Genomic DNA, 18718 nt, shown 5'->3' with positions numbered 1-18718 from the left:
TGCATGTATATGGATATACGTGTGCTATATACATATGTATGTGTGTACGTGTATAAATGTGGGGAAAGTCAAGTTGAATTGTTCAACTTGAATTAATCTTCCAAGTCTAATAATTATGGGTGTCGTATTGGTGTTTTCTTCGAGCGTTGCGGCTAGCACTGTGAATCTCGAAGACTCGTCGACAAGTTGGTGTGAATACTTGTAGAGGCATCACGCGTTGGGTGCTCAGTCGCTATGCTTTATCTGTTTTTTCTTGGAATTAGTTTCACGGATATGAAAATTTTGAATTTATTCTCTTTTTACGCTTCCGTTGGCCCCGTGAAACTAGCATAATTAACTATAAAATTTTTTATTATCTAATAATAATTTTTAATTCCACATAATTTTAACTTAATAAGCCGTAAACTCATTTCCGACAAAGGAAAAGGATTTCTAAAATTTTAAAACTTTTACCATCTAAATATTAGTATTATATACTCACAACTAAAAAAAAAGAAACTCAATACATTAGTTATTTTCTGAAATCAAATTAATTAATAAAATATATTAATTTAAGTTATAACAATCCCATGCATGCACGTAGATAATGTCTAGTTGAGAAAAAAGTGAAATTTTGTATTTTTTTGATGAATTTATTCTTAAAAATATATAAACATAATTTTTGCTAAATTCTAGTAACATTTACCATAAATTCGAAAATAAATAGCAACACTCTCTCATTTTAAAATAGGACACTCACCATTACTTCTTTTGCCGACGTGATTGTTGACTATGTCCTGTGTATAAATTCGGCTGACGCGGCTGTTAATTAATATTTTTTCAAAAAATTTTAAAAAATCTAAAATAAAAGATATGAAATTAAAGGAGAAATATAGGTTTTGGGCTAGTCGACGGTAGGGGCAGCACCTCTGCCAGTAAGCCGTGGCCAGAGGGGGAGTCCCCACCCACTAATCTACCCTTACTCTCTCTCCAGTCGAAGAGGGAGGGGGGCAGATCGAGGGATGGGCCATCTCTGGCCACTGCCCCCGCATTAGGTTTCTAGAGGCCTTCCATAACTCCGACAACCTCCATTGGGGTGGGGGCTCTTGGAGGACTTCGTTGGAGGTGTGGTGGGCCTTTAGCGAGCTCCACCGAGGGGCGATAGCCGGCAGCGGAGCTCCCATCGCCTAACAATTCCCTAAGGGTTCCTTTTTTTTCTGATTTTCTCTTTCACGTCAGCATTATTCTATGTTTTCCATACGGGCAATGCGCGGCGAGCAATTATTAGGTACGTGCCATGTAAATTTGAAATTTATGTAATTATGCTTTTTAAAAAAAAATTAAAAGAAAGTTTTTAATCAGAAACAAATTTTCACTTTTTATTATTTTTGGAATTCATAGATTTTGAAATCTACGCGTTATTCATCTAAAAAGTTATTATGCGCGGGGGCCTGGGACTTGGAACAGTGGAAGCTTTTTCTTTTTTATCTGATCCGGATGTCCGGGCTTCGGCCGGACACCCAATCCTCGGTTTGAAACTTCAAATTCCTTGAGATCACCGGAGCAAATTTGATGTGATTACCTGCTCCGTTGTAAGGTTTCACGGAGACTCGGGATTAGTCAGAACAGTGGAAGATGAGACATTAGAGGAATACAAGTCAAACTAAGAAAGACACAGAATGATCTCCTTCCCCTTCTGTCTCTCTCCATCTCTTTACTAGGAAGATCAGAATTTTGCTGTCAGGATGTTTACTAAGAAGTTTCACCCAAAATAAAATGAAGTTTCATTCACGGGGGAGAAAGGTTTGAGATTTGATCATGAAAAGCAGTGGAGACATAGACATTCCATTTCACACTTGCCCTCCTCCCCTGAAGCTCAAATCCGCCATTGACGAAGGGTGAAGCAGGTATCGACTCACATGGGAATCTGCTGGGGTGCCCCTGATTATCCAACACCCAGCTTCACTGGATATCTCAGACCAGGTAAGTCTGATACTTTCCCCTTGCAGATTCGTGAACTCTTCATCCGTTATGTCTGCTCTGCTGCTGAACATTCATAAGGTGTTTCTTGCTTCAGCTTCGATGCATATAATGTGGGTCTTGTTTCTTCCCTTTGTTTGCCTTACGTTGGTGTTTGCCCCTGTTAAGCGCCCCAGAGTTTCCACTTCTGCCTGGATTGCTGAGTTTCTTGAGCCTGACAGGTTTTCTATTATGTCATTCCTCAGCTCACTTTGGTCGCCTAACCTTTGTTTTGGTCAACAACAGGACAGGCACCACTCGTATTTAGCAGCACATCATCTTCTGAGGATGGGGAAAGCAGGAGCTTGGGTGGAATATCTGTTGAAAGTGTGACCAGCGGGGAGATCGTACCCACTCCCGATGTCAGGGTTTTCACCCTGCCTGAACTGCGGAAAGCAACTAGAAACTTTCGGCCTGATTCGTTCCTTGGAGAAGGAGGCTTCGGCAGAGTCTTCAAAGGCTACCTCAACGAGGAGGGCCCGATTGCCGTCAAAAAGTATCACATGGAGAGTGTGCAGGGATTTAAAGAATTTAAGGTGCTCCACCCTCTATTATCCTATAAAGATTTTATTGATTTGGTGCTTTAGTTCTTGTTATTCATGTATGACTCTGCATTAAGGGCTGAGTATTGAACCTTGGTGAATGGAGAAATTGCATGTTCTAGAAATCTGTACCGAAGAGTTGTAACTGTTTTTGGACATTTTTAATGGTGCCTGCCGTTTATCAATTTGTTGCAGTCAGAGGTTACTTTCCTGGGCACCTTATCCCATCCTAACATTGTCCGGCTGCTGGGGTATTGTTCCGAGGAGGGAAATCTACTCCTCGTCTATGCGTACATGCAAAAGGGTACCCTGAAATATCACCTATTTCGAAGTAAGTCTTAACAAAGATCTAACTTTGTAATTTCAGGACCCAATTTGCTTAATTAGGTAGGCCAATTTATTATTGTTCCAATTTCGTCTCAAGTAGATAATACAGTTTTCATAATGCAGGAGGTGGTATGGAACCACTTTCCTGGATCGTACGACTTAAGATCGCAACTGGAGCAGCCAAAGGCCTGGCATACTTACATCAGTTAGAAATTATTTGCAGGGACTTCAAACCATCAAATATATTGCTAGACGGGGTAAAGGTGTATTTATTAGAACTTTTGTAGGCGAATAGTAGCAGAGTGTTGCTATTTTTCCTGCATAGTGTTGTTAATATTTGCAGTTACTTGATTTCTCTCTAGATTTTTCTTCCGACTAGACGTCTTTGATCCCGATAAGTTTGTTAAAGTTATGAAATCTAGCTTTTCCCATTCTCCTGAGCTTTCCCAGATGCCTAGCGATTGTTAACCTATCATTTTGCAAAAGAGCACGCCTTGAAAATTTACCTTAGGTCATAACTAAGAAGGTAAAGATGTTATTGGGACTTTCTTTGTGTCATCTGTGCCTAAGACGAATAAAAATAATCCTTGAATGTGATTCTGTATCGGACATATGTACAGCTACAAACTAACCGAATGTTGGAGTTTAGTCAAGTTTGAGACTCGTTTTCCTTAATTTATTCTGCTGTAGGTTTTCAATGCCAAGATTTCAGACTTTGGCTTGGCAAGAAGGGGTCCTGCTGACGAAAAATCACACGTTTCTACACAGGTCCTCGGAACATATGGCTATGCTGCCCCCGAGTACATAGCAGCTGGTAATTTCCATAACCTGCTTCAAAATATATTAAAATAATTATTGCCAATTCTTTGCCACGTAATGTAATTTTTTTACTTTGCAGTTATAGTTTGATTTATGTTGAATATTATTTAACAGGGCATTTGTATGTAAAGAGCGATGTCTATAGTTTTGGGGTTGTGCTACTTGAAATACTAACAGGGAGACGTGCATACGACGACAATCTGCCGTCTGGGCAGCATTTTGTTGTGGAGTGGGTCCGCCCACACGTATCGAGAAGCAAACTGGCAAGGGTGGTTGATCCGCGTCTGGAAGGTAGGTATCCTTTCAAGGCCGCTCTTGAAATGGCTGAGCTTGCCTTCCACTGTCTCCAGATGGAGCCCAAAAGCCGGCCTTCCATGGATGATGTCTTAAGGAAACTGGAAAAAGTCGCTACTTATTAACTGATTCTTGACATTGTGAGGCTTTTCTCTTACAACAGATAGGCAAGACAAGGTTAGCATTCTCTTATGGATTCTCGTTTCAAAGAATCTGTCAGGTAGGTCTGAATTCTGTGCTTGGAAGCAATCCCCAGTCGTCCCGCATCTGTTGATTGATTCTAGTTGCATATATCAGTAACTCCGATGTTACGATTGAAACTGCCATTTAGTTGTGAGATATATAATTATCTTAGAAGTCCGCAAGATAATCATACAGCGAATTTGTTTTTATTAGAATCTGTTTTGTCAGACATAATTATCATAGAATTTGTTTTGCCTGTGAATATTGAGGACAGGATATGGTTCATTTGCATGTAACGTTTCTCTTTATAGATTATAGGATAATCGATTTTTTTGTTTATTTGCATGTTTGGTTATTTCAATAAAGACTGGAATTTATGCGGATAGGACTTTCCCCACACAAATATTGCAATTTGAGTAAACCACTGCAAGTGCTGATGCGATTTTCGGTTGAAATAGACTGTGCAGAGTACAAGTTATCTCGGAAATTCTACTGTTCCTAGTGAAGCCTTCCGCCCTGGAACCATTTTATCAATCCTAGAAAGTAAGAACAGTGTGGCCCGATTGAAGTTAAGTGGAAATCAAAGCCGCACGGTCTCTACCGGTACCATTAATATCAATGCCTGCCTGCCTGCCTTCCCTCTTAAGGAACGGCCTCGGCCTCTTGTAGTTGGACCCACATTTTTTTTTTCTCTGCTGTCAACTCCGATATCCGGAAATTCAATTGGGTCCCGATTAATACAGTCGAGTTGAGTCGGCCCATTAATGGGTAAAATTTTTATAGCATAGATTTTTTTTTATTCGCAAGACTCAAACTCGAGATCTTGCTTAATAAGAATAAGACGTCGACCTACTTGAACCAATTTATGTTAGTGTTGGATCGATTTTTTATGATGTGAATTTCGGTACGAGAAGGTTGAATGGGATCATAGGTATCAGTGAGTCCATGAAATCGAGTAATTCGGAGGTTTGGTGGGAGACTCATGTAAGCGATTGGATTGCGTCAAAAACCCACCGATGGCCGCATCGGCGTAGTCATTTATTACGTCTCTTGAGCCACTCTCCAGATCATTGAAGAATGACATTTGCTCCTGCTGTTTCTGACCGGTCCGGCAGAAAATTGCGAAGTGCTCATAGTCGTTCGGGCGGAGGTTGTATTCGCCGAAGCACTTTCTCTGGGGAAGCTGGTAAGCTGTCCCTCCTGAAGACCTCATCAGCGGTCTTGCTGGAGACGAGCTTTTTTGCTTCCCAACTTCTCCAGCAGGTGCACCACTCGGGACACGCTGAGAGCGTAAATCTCCTCCCCATGGCGGAAGCAGTTGAGGCATGTCCTGATGACGCCGAGGTCCATCTCTTCATTACCCGCACTCCCTGGAGGCCACTGCATTGACTATTTGGACTTTGGCAACTGGAGGATGACGTTCTTGCTCTCCGTACGGGTGAAAGTGAAGCACAAACCCTTCCCTGACGTATGTTCCTGAAACTTATGTAAACTTCTCTTACATTCCCGCTACTAAAGAAGTGAAATTTTCCCATCCGGGATAAGAGAAGATCAGGACTGTGGAACAGGCGTGATGACTGCACGATCTGAATCGTTAGTGAGAGTAAATATGGTCTTCGGTCTGATCAGAGCAGTCGGGTCAATCTTCTTTCCGAGTAGCTTCAATTGCTGCCATTGTCAAATCCCTCTGGGCAGGGTATATGTGTCGGGCCGGCAGCTCGCTGCCTTGAGGAGTCGGCCCTGGCCACGACACTGTGGCGTTCTAATTTGTGAGGATCAGATACTGGACATCATTACACGTTTCACAGCAAAAAAAAGTCACCTATTCTCGAAATTTGGTAGATTTTTCCTTACCTTTGCAGTTTCAGCTTTCCATTGTGATTTTCCGTATCCTCGAATGATCATATATGCTATGTATCATCTTTAACTCGATTGATCACATGCTAAGGTCTTATAAGCTCGACAACTTGTTAACTTCTTGTATAAGAAACTCCTTTTGCCGTATATTCATCTGATTGTGGAGGAAGGACTTCTTTTTACGTATCCAAACAGAGACAATCGTAATATCATTTTAATGCTCTTGAAAGCGTAATTCACCCTGATTAATTCACAATTGTGTTGTCTCCATTTACACTTGAGTCCTTTACAAGTCGAATCGATTTCGTGTATGCTGCGTCTTATGAGGCAAGAGGAAAAAACACAACAAACAATTAAGACCGATCCTGGTCATGGTATACCGAAAGAGTTGCGGAAATAAGTAGAGAACAAGTAAAGAAGATTCACCGGAATATCCCAACTATATTAACTGAATCTGACAGTTCGTGACGCGCTCCGCCCCAAGTTTCCACGCGCGTGGAAAGCACACGCAGAAAGATGGTTCACTTTAGTTCTTGCTTAGTTTCTTTAACATATAGAAGATTAGTTCGCGCAGTAGTTAATTTTGGGTAAATCATCTTTAAAAAAAAGAGCATCATATTTATAATTTTTTTTTCAATTCTAGCACGATCTTTAAATAATAGTATATTCAAGTAAATTACTAGTACCCACTCAATATTTCTTCGCGCTACGCCCTCTTTAATTCTTTATTTATATGCTATTCTTTTTCAACAAAATAGAAGAGACAGTTTTGCTTACGAGGGTACTGAGTTGTGAAGGCCTATACGGTTTTTTTTTCACCCTCTCCAAATGACGGCATATGTTAATTGACTGCATTACTAATTATAAATAAATCTATCTAAGCCCATAGGATAAGTATGAATTACTAGTGCGTTAAGTAGTTGCACATCAATCATTTTTTTTCTTTTGGGGTGAAGCGCAGTTATTATAATTGCAGTAAATCAATTGTAAAATTAGTCATGTAGACCGCGCATTGCAGGCGTCAATTTCACTGAATTATCGTCAACCCATTTTATTAATTTTGGCAAGAATCTATTGATATAGATCATATTTTATACAAAATAAATTATAAGAACTTTGGGGAATTTGGGAGAGGTCAAAGATGATTTAATGGAAGAGAGTATATATTTAATGGGAGCGGGTCAATACTTATGTAGCAACTCTTCCTCGCATGAACGGAAAACTCTCCTAGAAGTAGTCTGAATTACTTAGGTGTGTTTATTTTCTGAAAATTATTTAACTCAACTCAACTCAACTCCACTTATCTTCAATTCAACATCACAATCATTACTTTTTTTCATTTTTTAAATTTTTTTAACCATTCAATTCAATTTTTAATATTAAATTCTCTCAACTATTCATTATTTTTTCACAATTCAACAACACAATCATTACTTAATCATTACTTTCTCTCAATTATTTATTATTTTTTCACATTTTTTCTCATAATTCAACAATACAATCATTACAAACCAATTAAAATCAAAACTCAACTCAACTCAACTCTAAATCCAAACGCACTCTTAATATATAGATATAAATGTGTCGCCATATTTACCCAAAAAAAAATTATGTCACCATATCCTCCTAATAATAATCCACTTAAAAATCTTTCGGATTTAAAATATCTACATAACATCTGTTTTTTTTTGGTAGAGTATCCAAAGATTATCTAATATGTGCATGCAAATATTACGAAAATTATTAGGCATAGTATTATGACCTCCACCAACGGGCCGGTGACCAGAGGAAGAGCCCGTCCAGGGCGAGCACATTTCTCTCTCTACGACCATGTTTCTCTCTCTATGAGTCCATGGCTCTCGAACCACGGTTTCCCCCAACTGAGGCCTTGCGACCCCTGGGCTAGCCATGGGAATAAACCACAATCACACGGCATGGTTATATGCTACCGTTTAGTTCATCTTCTTCTAGAAAGAAGATGAGCAATGGCCTCTTTTATGTTTACATTATTTTAATTTTTCAAAAAGGCAGGGATATACATGTCAGTTTGTTTTCATATAAAATTTCGATTCTTAGTTTTGCTATTCCTTCCAATTAAACAAACGATTTTTTTATTTTAGAATTTAGATTCCATTTCCCCCAAATTTCACTGTTTCTAATCCCCTCAATTTCATGACAGCGAACCAAATGTCACGGAAAGGTCTCGTCTTTTATAAAAGAGAATAAAGTTGGGATTTTTTTGTTTTAAATTAATCCTTTTAGAAAGAGTAAACTGTCAATTTGGTCTTTGAAAGATTCGTTTTCCATCACTTTCTTCCCTCAAAGATTTTTGCTACCAAAAGGTCCTCAAATCTTCATTCCGTTAGTCAATTTAGGTCACCGTCAAAAGAATTGTCACAAATTGCTTATGTGGCATTGACATCATTAAATTAAATTCTAAAAAATTTTAAAATGTTTTCCAAAAAGAAATAAATAAAGCGCAGTGACCTCCCCGAGCGAGAGCCCCCTCCCAGACCTCGCATTGTTCACAATCTGCTTGAGAAACTGGAAATTCTTTATGGGCTAGATTAGGGCTCGATTCCTAGAAAACCATTAATCAAAACTGAGACCTCCTTCGCCCCTATTAGCCCTATGTTGTCGCAATCACGACACAATATGAGTTGTCATGTTTGAGGTTGTTTTGTCTTAGGTCGATCTCCTCAGCACCTCACCTACATTTGGGACTTCTCTAGAACCCAAAATGTCGAGGTAATAGAGGGGAGTATAATGCCAAGCCATAGAGGGATCTGCTTAGGAGCACAAAAAGATTATGTTTTGACGGTAAAGACAGGAGCTTTCAAAATCTCAAATCAAGATTGCCGAATGGGACAAGAAAAGCCATGGAACTAACAAACAGCTGCTATTGCTAAGCGGGGAAGGTGCGGGGATCCCCTCGAGCTCGTGGGTGAATCTAAAACTATGGTCATGGCAAGCACGAAAGAAAAAAAGCTCTGAGCTTTTATTGGTAGGACTTGGTGAGGGTGTGGGATTTGAAGCACAATTAATGGCAGAGAGAGATGATACGGAGAAGATGGTAATGAGTTTATCTACTCCGCCAATTTCTTTTTCAAAAAAAACATTTTATTATTTTTAAAATTTTTTAGAATTTAATTTAATGGTGTTAGTGCCATATAAGCAATTTGTGGCGATACTTTTGATGGTGGACTAAATTGACTGAAGGAATGAAGATTTGAATACCATTTTGGTGGCGAAAATCTTTGAGGGATGAAAGTAATGACAAACTAATCTTGTAAGGACCAAATTGATAGTTTACTCTTTTAGAAAAGTGTCAGAATCTTAATCTACCCGTCTCAAATGACTCATGAATTGCCACGTGCCCCAACCCTGATCCGGTGACCCGAGTCGGTAAAACCCTGTGATAGCTCAGCTCAGTTCAGCTCGACTCCCTTCCCCACCGCCTCCCGCCGCTTCTCTTCCCTCTCCTTCCCCGCCGCCCATTAAAAGACTTCCCCTTTTAGCTTTCCTTCCACGCAGCAGAAGTTCCCCTCAAACGGCCATGGCATCCAAGTACCTCGCCTCCGCGATCCGGCGATATCTCCCCAAGGCCACGCCTTCCTCCCTCCTCCGCCCCTTCTCCACCGCCGCGGCGGTTGCCGAAGCCAGCCCCCCAACCTCTGAGGACCCGGACGGCGGAATCGTCATGAAGGGTGTCAGAATCTCCGGCCGGCCGCTGTACCTGGACGTGCAGGCGACGTCCCCGATGGACCCGCGCGTGCTTGACGCTATGCTGCCCTACTACACCGCCCGGTATGGGAACCCCCACTCCCGGACCCACCTCTACGGCTGGGAGTCGGACCTCGCCGTCGAATCAGCTCGGGCCCAGGTGGCCGCCCTGATCAAAGCCTCGCCTAAGGAGATTGTCTTCACCTCAGGCGCCACGGAATGCAACAACATCTCCGTCAAGGGCGTCATGCATTTCTACAGGTAACTTAACCGGAAATCTTGGATGAAGAATAAAGAGTCAATCTTTGCTCCTGTTTGTTACCGATGAACAGGGAGGATTGAACTTGTGCTGCATTCGTTACTGATATGTAGCTTGATTCTAGCATGCTCGTATGAATGCCTGCTTGATTTTGGCTGTTGTCTCTGACTGGTATACCTGCTTTCTATCGGAGTGTGAGGGGCGATGGGAGCATAGCTCAATGAGATGCATTTCAAGTTCGAACTAAGTTGCAATTAGACTGGTCAGATAGTTTAGCAAGGAGGAAGTTAAAAGCGTGATTTTCGATAGCCTTCGCACGGGAAAGACCTTCCATATTTTCTTGACACCTTCCAAATTTTCTTGAACGCGTGAGGATTTTGTGAATGAAGCTGTGCGATTGTATCCTCGAAATGGATTAGTTGTTATAAGTGCAATGAGTTGAGGAGGGATCAGCTGAAAAAATGTTCCCGATTAACATGAGTTGCTGTCTATGTACTAGGGACAAGAAGCGGCATGTGATCACTACCCAGACAGAGCACAAGTGTGTGCTTGACTCATGTCGCCACTTGCAGCAGGAGGGCTTCGACATCACCTACCTTAAGGTTGGGACTGACGGGATCATTGACTTGGATCAGTTGCGGTCCTCGATTCGCCCTGATACTGGGCTCGTGTCGGTCATGGCAGTTAACAATGAAATCGGGGTGATCCAACCAATGGAGGAGATTGGGAAGATATGCAAGGAGTTTAATGTCCCCTTCCACACTGATGCTGCTCAGGCCCTGGGGAAGATCCCAATTGATGTGGAGAAGTGGAATGTGAGTCTCATGTCTTTGAGTGGGCACAAGGTTTATGGGCCGAAGGGTGTCGGTGCTCTTTACCTGAGGAGACGTCCGAGGATCCGGGTGGAACCTCAGATGAATGGTGGAGGACAGGAGAGGGGAATAAGGAGTGGGACTGTCCCGACCCCACTTGTTGTCGGAATGGGAGCGGCATGTGAGCTGGCGATGAAGGAGATGGAATACGATCACAAGAGGATTAGTTCCTTAAAAGAGAGGTTGCTCAATGGGATCAAAGAAAAAATTGATGGGGTGGTGGTGAATGGTAGCTTAGAAAGAAGGTATCCCGGGAACTTGAACTTATCCTTTGCTTATGTTGAAGGAGAGAGCCTGTTGATGGGGCTGAAGGAGGTGGCAGTCTCGAGCGGGAGCGCCTGCACAAGCGCTAGCCTTGAGCCATCCTACGTGCTAAGGGCTCTTGGTGTCGATGAGGACATGGCCCACACTTCGATCAGGTACGGGATTGGGAGGTTCACAACCAAGGAGGAGATCGATCGAGCAATCGTGCTCACGGTGCACCAGGTAGAGAAATTGCGGGAGATGAGCCCGCTCTATGAGATGGTGAAGGAAGGGATCGACATCAAGAGCATTCAGTGGGCACAACATTGATTAAGTTCATGTGAAGTGTGCCATGCATCTTACTTTATTATATCTGAAAAATCAGAGTCTGATGGCTTCTGAACTGAGATTAGAGCACTAAAGTTAAATCTCAAGCTACATTGATTGTCTACTTGGAGAAACTCGAAATTACCGCCCAGGTTTCCTCTCTTTCTTGGAAGGTGTATCTGTTTCATACGCTTGGCTGCACAGTTTATGACAGAATTTTCAGGAAGTAGCTGTAATCTCCGATACTACTAGCTTCCGTCTTTCTGTACTATAATTTGGTAAATTTAGCAATAAGATTGTGCTTCAAGAGGTTGATCTAGTGTTATGATCCTTATTGTGGTTAATTAAGACAGTTTCTCTGCAGAATTGCGTGCTAGTATTGCCATTCAAAATCGAATTTGGTTCAACAATCGCAAATATGGCTGATTGTAGTAATTGGAGCACTATATTGCAAACGTTATTAGAAGAGTATGTTATTCGAGCTTCATATCTCCTCTCCATCTGCGACTATAACATCCATTAGGCAAGTCTAGCTAGTCCATTCAGCTTTCCTGTCGGCTGAGAGATTCAAACATGCTTCCTTATGCTTGAACCTTAAACTTTGTCCCAATAAAGAAATTTGTAGCTGTGAAATTCAGGTAGTTTCTCTTGTGATAATTGATATAGCTGGAGACTCGTGTGAAGGTTCAACACCAGGAGAACAAAGTGTAAGTTCAATTCCTTGTCTTTCTGTTATACTACTTAAACTCTGATCTTCTTCGAAATATCGTGCATGAACCATTGGTCGACTTGGGTGCCATTTCGACCACATTTTCCAGAAGACTCGAGAAACTTGGGGTCACATTACTACCTTCTGCTATTACTATTCTGCTGAACAATTTTCTACTGGTATATATTACAAATCATACAAAAAGCAAAATGGAGAAGTTAAATGAAAATTACTCCACGGAAAAGTTCCAGCCTATCTCCTGACCAGGACTAATTTTCTTCCATGGTGGAGCATTTGGCTCCGGCTGAGCACCGTCCCTTGGATGGGCTCTGCCTTGTACTCTCTCTCTGACTACTCGAGACATGAAAAGAAGGGTTAGACCTGGAGGGTTGCGGGAGACCATAAACGGCTCACCATACCCTGATCCAATTCTGATCAACTCCATCAGTTTCCATCCGATTGGACCCAGCTCGGCCTGATTCTTGTTTCTAGTTAGGACATCCATGTGATGGAACTAACGCCCTCCCCTCCTCGAGAGATCTCTTTATGGGTTGAAGATGAACTTCCCGCACTTGCACTTCCAACTCATGGGCTTGTAGTTCGAACTGTCATCATCTCCCCTGTCTCTGGAATAGTACTCTCCAACTGCGAACTGGCTAGCGTAATTTTCTCCATCCCCTGATGGCCTGCTCCCCTGAGGATTCATGGGGACCTGAATTGCCTCGCAGTGCCCGCACGAGCTGCACTTCCTGTCGCATCTCGGTGGCGTCGACCCGATTCTCTCGATCATTGCTATAGCCGTCTCCCTGCCAGCTGCTCCCTGACCCAAAACCGAGCTCACCACATGAATTCTAAACTGTAACAGACTGCAAGTCATTTGCATTTGAGGAACCGAAAAGGAGCTCGCAGCCATTTACCTTGGAGGGTCCTGAGAATTGGATAGCTGCTCTCCCTGCAGGGCATGACAACAGAATTCCTGAGGCTTGGCACGCGGAAACAGAACACGACGGGAATATGCTTATTCTCAGTTACTAACCTTCGGTCAGCTGGCTCGAACCGGTGACGAAGAAGAGGAGGACGAGAACGGCGAAACCGCGGAGTCTGCAGCAGCAACTGTAACAACCAATGCAGCCCATTTTGGAGAAGGGAAGCTGTTTCCTCTGCTCGGACATACAATGTGGAGCGCGAGAGTTAATGAACTCGGCCTTCAATTTTTAAGAAGCCATGGAAAGACAGAGAGAGGGCGAGAAAGATAGCGTGCGTTTGGAAATAGATTTTGATTTTGATTTGATTTTGATTTTGATTTTGATTCTGGAAAAGGACAAATGAAATTGTATTATAAATTTGACTTGGGAAACGTGTGTTTTTGTTATGTAGTGGGTAGAGTTAAAATCAAAATCATGATTCTAAAATTAAACTCCGTTGTCTGCAGAGAGTGGGTGATCATCTTTCAGAGTGAGTGATTGATTGACTGACCCACCTCCACATTTCAAACATAACAGGGCAGGACTGGTAGGGGCGGGTGGTGATGAGGACAGGAAGAGTCTTTCCGAGTTTGATATAACGTGGAAGGACACACGAGCTTGGCAGAGATCCTAAAAGCAGCAGGCAGTGCAAGGGCCAATTTCCCGTTTGGGGGTCACATGTGGCCGAGTGAGCAAAGTGACACTCAAGGGAAAAACTAGCACTCCATCTGCAATGCAAGTCCCCCCTTGATTTTATCTTAAAAAAATACTTACATATTTATTAAATTATTATTATATTGACTTAATAAATAAGCATTCTAATTTTCCAATTTTAATTAAAATTGTAATTATTTAATAATTAATCATTAACGGCTGGTTCAACTATTATATATTCAATAAAAAAAAAAAATTGAACTGGACAAAAATTGGAGCGTCAGAGCCTTTCAACCTCATCTTCCGTGCCCCCTCCACCTTTCACTACCTATATATTTTCCCTCTGAAAGCGCGCATTCGGCTATGACTCTACTGCCTGGAATTTACCGCACCAATTGTAGTTCATAAAGCCTCGAGTCACATAGGGTCCACGGTTAACTCAGTTATGATTCACCTTTTTCGCATCGGGCTCTCCCTCTCGGACAACTGAGCGGCAAGGTACATACCGTTCGGACCGGAATGACTGAATCTGAATGAGCTTTTTATCATGAAGGTCCGCGAGGGTCATGAGATTTATATAAGTAGCCACGGGGCAATATCGAGGGCTTACACTTCATTGCAAACTATTCGTGCTAATACTATTGGATGTAAGAATAATTATCTTGATTTACAGTTAACGGTATCGGCGTAGTAAACCTATACGCATAGAAATAATTGTGCTATCGGATCGTGCCAGATAAGTCAGTGCCAGCCAGCAGATCATATATATACAATTGGGAAGACGGCAAACAACAAATGGGATAAAAGACAAGAAGAAATCCTCAAAAAGCACAAAAAACCACGAGTACCAGAAGGGGGGGGGGGGGGGAAGAAGACTCCTCCATAAACGACACCGTCCCATACACATACAGCTGTCTGTAGATCTCTGTCTCTCTCTGTTTTTGGGCTTTTGACATTTCTTTTTGCCTCTCTGAAGGAATCAGAATGAAAACCCTAACTTTGTGGGGTGCAGTGGGGATACATTTTTTATTATTTATTTATTTATTTCTTGTAGGGGTGATCTTGTTTATGTTTAGTAGTGTTGGTTGGCCTGAGGCTGAGCAATCCCATCTCATCACGCCATATCCATATCGCCCACTCCCCCACTCACTTCCTTCTATCGATATTTCGACCTTTTCTAATGACTCATCGTACCAGACCGATGGTTTTCTAGACGGTATGATCAACATTGGGATATAAGAGCCAGTGTTGATCTGACAATTCAAAAAGTCTCGGTGAATATCCCAAAAAGGGATCTGTCAATGTTGATTTGTCACTGAAGTGCGTGTCTCGTTTGAGAGATCAACGGACGGCTCCCACGAGGCAGCTTTTGCTCCTTTTTCTTTCTTTCTTTTAATTCAAATCGTGGGATCCACTTTAAAGACTCATGGCTGGAGTGGTGAATTTCTCTTTTTGTTGAATGTGTCTTTAAATGATGTGATAATCATATGGTAATGAAGGGATATATTGCAGAGATTCAATGTAAAGATTATGGCCGGAGATAGTCTGATAAATCTGATGAAATGGGCAAAACGCGATAATTTTAGGTAGTGACTCCAATCCCGATGATCCCTATCCACCACTAGTGCGAGCCTTGTGGCGATAACACTATCTGCTTAGTCGGGCGGAGATGAATCCCGACATTATGACCGATTCTCTTTTGGGGGGAAAGAGATGAGGACGATTGCTGCAGTTGTAGGTGGGGAGGATCTTTTCTTACCATTATCATGGGCGTTGTTGTAAATGAAGGAGATACGTTCGGTACCGTAAAAGTCAGACACCAAGCAAGAAGAAAATGCCTTTCCATACGGAAATATGAAGCAAAAGCAACAATAAATTAGATCAGAGCTGAGCAGCTGGTGATCGTAACCGTGCACTCTTATGATTTCTCCATCGCCCTTTCGATTCTCACTTTCGGTACGTACGGTTATTTGCTATAATTGGGTGTACCGTTTGTGAGGGCATCCGTTCGGATTCTCCCGGTTTTCGTGGATCGGATCACGCACTAATGCCTTAGCCTGTATATAGAATCATCGTAAGGATAAGTGTCGTTATAATGCAGCGGTTTCATGTATAAATTATAAGGAATTGCATCATTTGTAAAGAAGAGCATTGACAGATAATCATATTCTAATTCGAGTTGTTCTTCGGGTTGGCTACTGGACCATCCCTTCGGTGTAGCCCCGTATGTCGAACTCCACCAAATTGGGTCCTGTTTGGCTTGTGGGTCATGTATTTAGGCTAGACTGGATAAGTCCTATACGGATATGTGCCTGTTCGTATGATAGAACAACTCCGGTTAAATATGGGCCGAATAGGCTTGGCCCATTTCTTAAAGCTAGCCAATATATGATGTTTTACATGACCGTTGAATTGAAGCCTTTGATTTTTATGGGCCCAAAATTTGCTCAAGCCTCAAGGTGCCAAATGAAGGAATATCTTGCGCTGACAAAATACGCCTAATCTTTTTTTCGACATGCAACGAGTACTGACTAGTTCAGTTTAAGCCGAATCAACCTACTAAAGAGTAAAATTCTCTCAATTATGGATTTACATACACCTAAGTTAAACCAATTTGAGTAAACCACGATAACATCATTCAACTGCAAACTGGATCAGTAAATGGATTTTACCTGTAGTGTAGAGATTAGTAACTCACTGGAAGTATTTCGTATATAGACCAAACCCACACCAAAATGATTAGGTGATAGGGTTAAAGACAGGTTATGGTGTTCATTCGATGTCTATTATTTGCATATTTGGTGACAAAAGTATAATGAAAAGCCGGAAGATTAAGAATGATAAAGTCATGAGAAGACATTGCTTTCTTAATTAGCAGCCTCACCCAGAAGCTTTAAGGACATTATATGGGTGGTTCATCAAATCCAGCATCCCCAATCACCGACAAAGACCATCCATTATTTGGTAGATGTTTGCTAATTAGCTGTGTTAATATACAAATATGACGCACGAAAATGTCGAAATTATCGAAGGTCTTGACAAGACAATTTAATTAATAATCTGTGTCCTGAAAGATGATAAATAGGAGCTTTAAATCACGATGTTTATCTTGTCCGTGCCACGACCAAACGTCGGAGGATGTTTATTTTGTCATTACTTAATTTACAATAGAAAACGCAAAGAATCGAATTTAGAAGCTAGATAATGTTTCTTCTGCTGAAATAAAAATAATAACACAATAGAGGGAGGACGTGTTGTGCAATGATACATGTCATCGCTTGACAATCAAGAGATTTCATGTTTAATTCTCATAACAACTGGTGCCCCTTTATTAGCTAGGTTTTCAATTTTCTTATACTAAATCTATACATGGCCCCCTTTGTGATTGAAAATAATATTAGAATAGAAACAACATAGTGAAATTTACAAATATTAACATAGCATTTGGTAACAAAGTTAAGTTTGATTTAATTTGATTTAAGGAGATAAAGACAAAGTAGTTGGGGAAAGTATATGAGAGAATTTGAAGAAAAAGATAAAAAAGTAATTATTGTGTTTTGAATTGAGGAAAAAATGTTGAAATTAAGGAAAAGTATTGATATAGTTGAGTGAATTTAGTATTAAAAAATTAATTTAAATAATAGATAAGAAAATATATGTGAGAGAATTTAAAAAAAAACATAAAAAAAGTAACGTTGTGTTGTTAAACTGAGGGAAAAATAAAGTTAAATTAAGTTAAATAAAACTAAATTTTGTTACCAAACGCAGCAGTTTCGAATTTAAATATTTAAATTGGTATTCGTTAACTGAACAAAAAAAAACCGAAAATTTAACCCATGCTATCTTAAGAACATTCATACAATTCTCTTTGCTGAACATGTCAAATTTGGTTAAATAAGAACGGAAAATAAATAAAATACTTTGAATGGAAGAAAATTTTTCTCTATGCTCGCCGGATTTTTTTTATTACTTGTAATAATCAATTAAACGGATAAACGAGAATTTTTGAAGAGTTGTTTGTCCATTTACATGGATGCATATGGGAGGCTGACCTGAGTGACGACTATCAATGACCTCAACACATATTAACTTTCAATCCGACATTCATTTGTCTCGGCCCATGTTGCTTTTTGCACCCTGGCTGATAGCAATGCCCGTTATCGAAGAGATGGAATGAATACATCGATTTACGGCAATAAGATGGTGGCCGAAGCCACGGCTGCTATACAATGTCTCTTGAACTTCTACGGGGAAGAAACTCGAGAAGCTTAAAGGTCGAACATGCAACTAAAAATTAAGTGGGAAAAGTCGTTTGTTGTTCACGAGGTTCTATCCAACGGTGCTTATTGGTTAAAAGACTCAAGAGGTAGGCTTCAATCTAGGTAGGCTAGATAGTTATTTCCTATTTGAATAATATCTTGATCTCGATATTATAGGAGTATCCATTTAGAGAGATTCTCTAGAGTTTCATTGTATTGCCCATGTATACGTGTCTTCGAGTTCTTTGTAATTCTCTGCACATCAATCAATCAAACCTGTACATTCATTCTATCTTTCGTTTATTACACTTTACTTTACCGCACTTTAACTTTCTCGCATATATTCAATTCTCGTTCGTTTATCCTTCAACCGATTCCCTGTGAATCAAAACTATCATCATCTTTGAAGCTTCCGAGCATCAAGGCGAGGACTTAAGTAGACTTCGGCAAGTGAACTTTATCATCCTTTGGCACCACTTGTTGAAGTCTACTTAAGTTTGGGTTCACTTGCAAGAGTGACCTTGATTGATCTTTGGCTCCGCCTTCTGAGGTTGAGTTGTTGGCTGAATTTTGATTGGGCAGGCTGAGTAGCCATTTAGTCATTTTTTAACCCGGGTTCGTATTTGTACATAGGAAATTGGTGGAGAATCCTAAATGGCCTAATCCCCAGACCTTGAATCGTCAAAG

General features: G+C 41.0%; 3 protein-coding genes across 4 annotated transcripts; 2 read left to right on the top strand and 1 right to left on the bottom strand.

Moving 5' to 3' along the window:
- Positions 1-1498: 1498 nt before the first annotated feature.
- Positions 1499-5025, top strand: LOC116209662 (probable serine/threonine-protein kinase PIX13). Of its 2 annotated transcripts, none has more exons than XM_031543376.1 (6): positions 1499-1962; positions 2245-2534; positions 2736-2871; positions 2991-3130; positions 3558-3681; positions 3801-5025. In XM_031543376.1, exons 1-6 carry the CDS (start codon positions 1899-1901, stop codon positions 4103-4105), a joined length of 1059 nt encoding a protein of 352 aa, XP_031399236.1. In that variant the 5' UTR covers positions 1499-1898; the 3' UTR covers positions 4106-5025. The 2 variants fall into 2 exon arrangements, with proteins under 2 accessions (XP_031399236.1, XP_031399237.1); XM_031543377.1 differs by having other exon boundaries at positions 1502-1962; positions 2991-3124.
- Positions 5026-9435: 4410 nt separating this feature from the next.
- On the top strand, positions 9436-11807 carry LOC116208183 (cysteine desulfurase, mitochondrial). The gene is made up of 2 exons (XM_031541470.1): positions 9436-10004; positions 10502-11807. Exons 1-2 carry the CDS (start codon positions 9577-9579, stop codon positions 11445-11447), a joined length of 1374 nt encoding a protein of 457 aa, XP_031397330.1. The 5' UTR covers positions 9436-9576; the 3' UTR covers positions 11448-11807.
- A 259-nt stretch (positions 11808-12066) lies between these two features.
- LOC116208184 (EPIDERMAL PATTERNING FACTOR-like protein 2) lies at positions 12067-13484 on the bottom strand. Its single transcript, XM_031541471.1, has 3 exons — positions 13190-13484; positions 13071-13105; positions 12067-12973 (listed from the first exon to the last, which is right to left on the bottom strand). Exons 1-3 carry the CDS (start codon positions 13323-13325, stop codon positions 12698-12700), a joined length of 447 nt encoding a protein of 148 aa, XP_031397331.1. The 5' UTR covers positions 13326-13484; the 3' UTR covers positions 12067-12697.
- Between the last annotated feature and the right edge of the window lie 5234 nt (positions 13485-18718).

Source organism: Punica granatum, chromosome 5 (genome assembly GCF_007655135.1).
Source record: "Punica granatum isolate Tunisia-2019 chromosome 5, ASM765513v2, whole genome shotgun sequence".
NCBI lineage: Eukaryota > Viridiplantae > Streptophyta > Magnoliopsida > Myrtales > Lythraceae > Punica > Punica granatum.
This window is presented reverse-complemented; position numbering and strand designations above follow the sequence as displayed.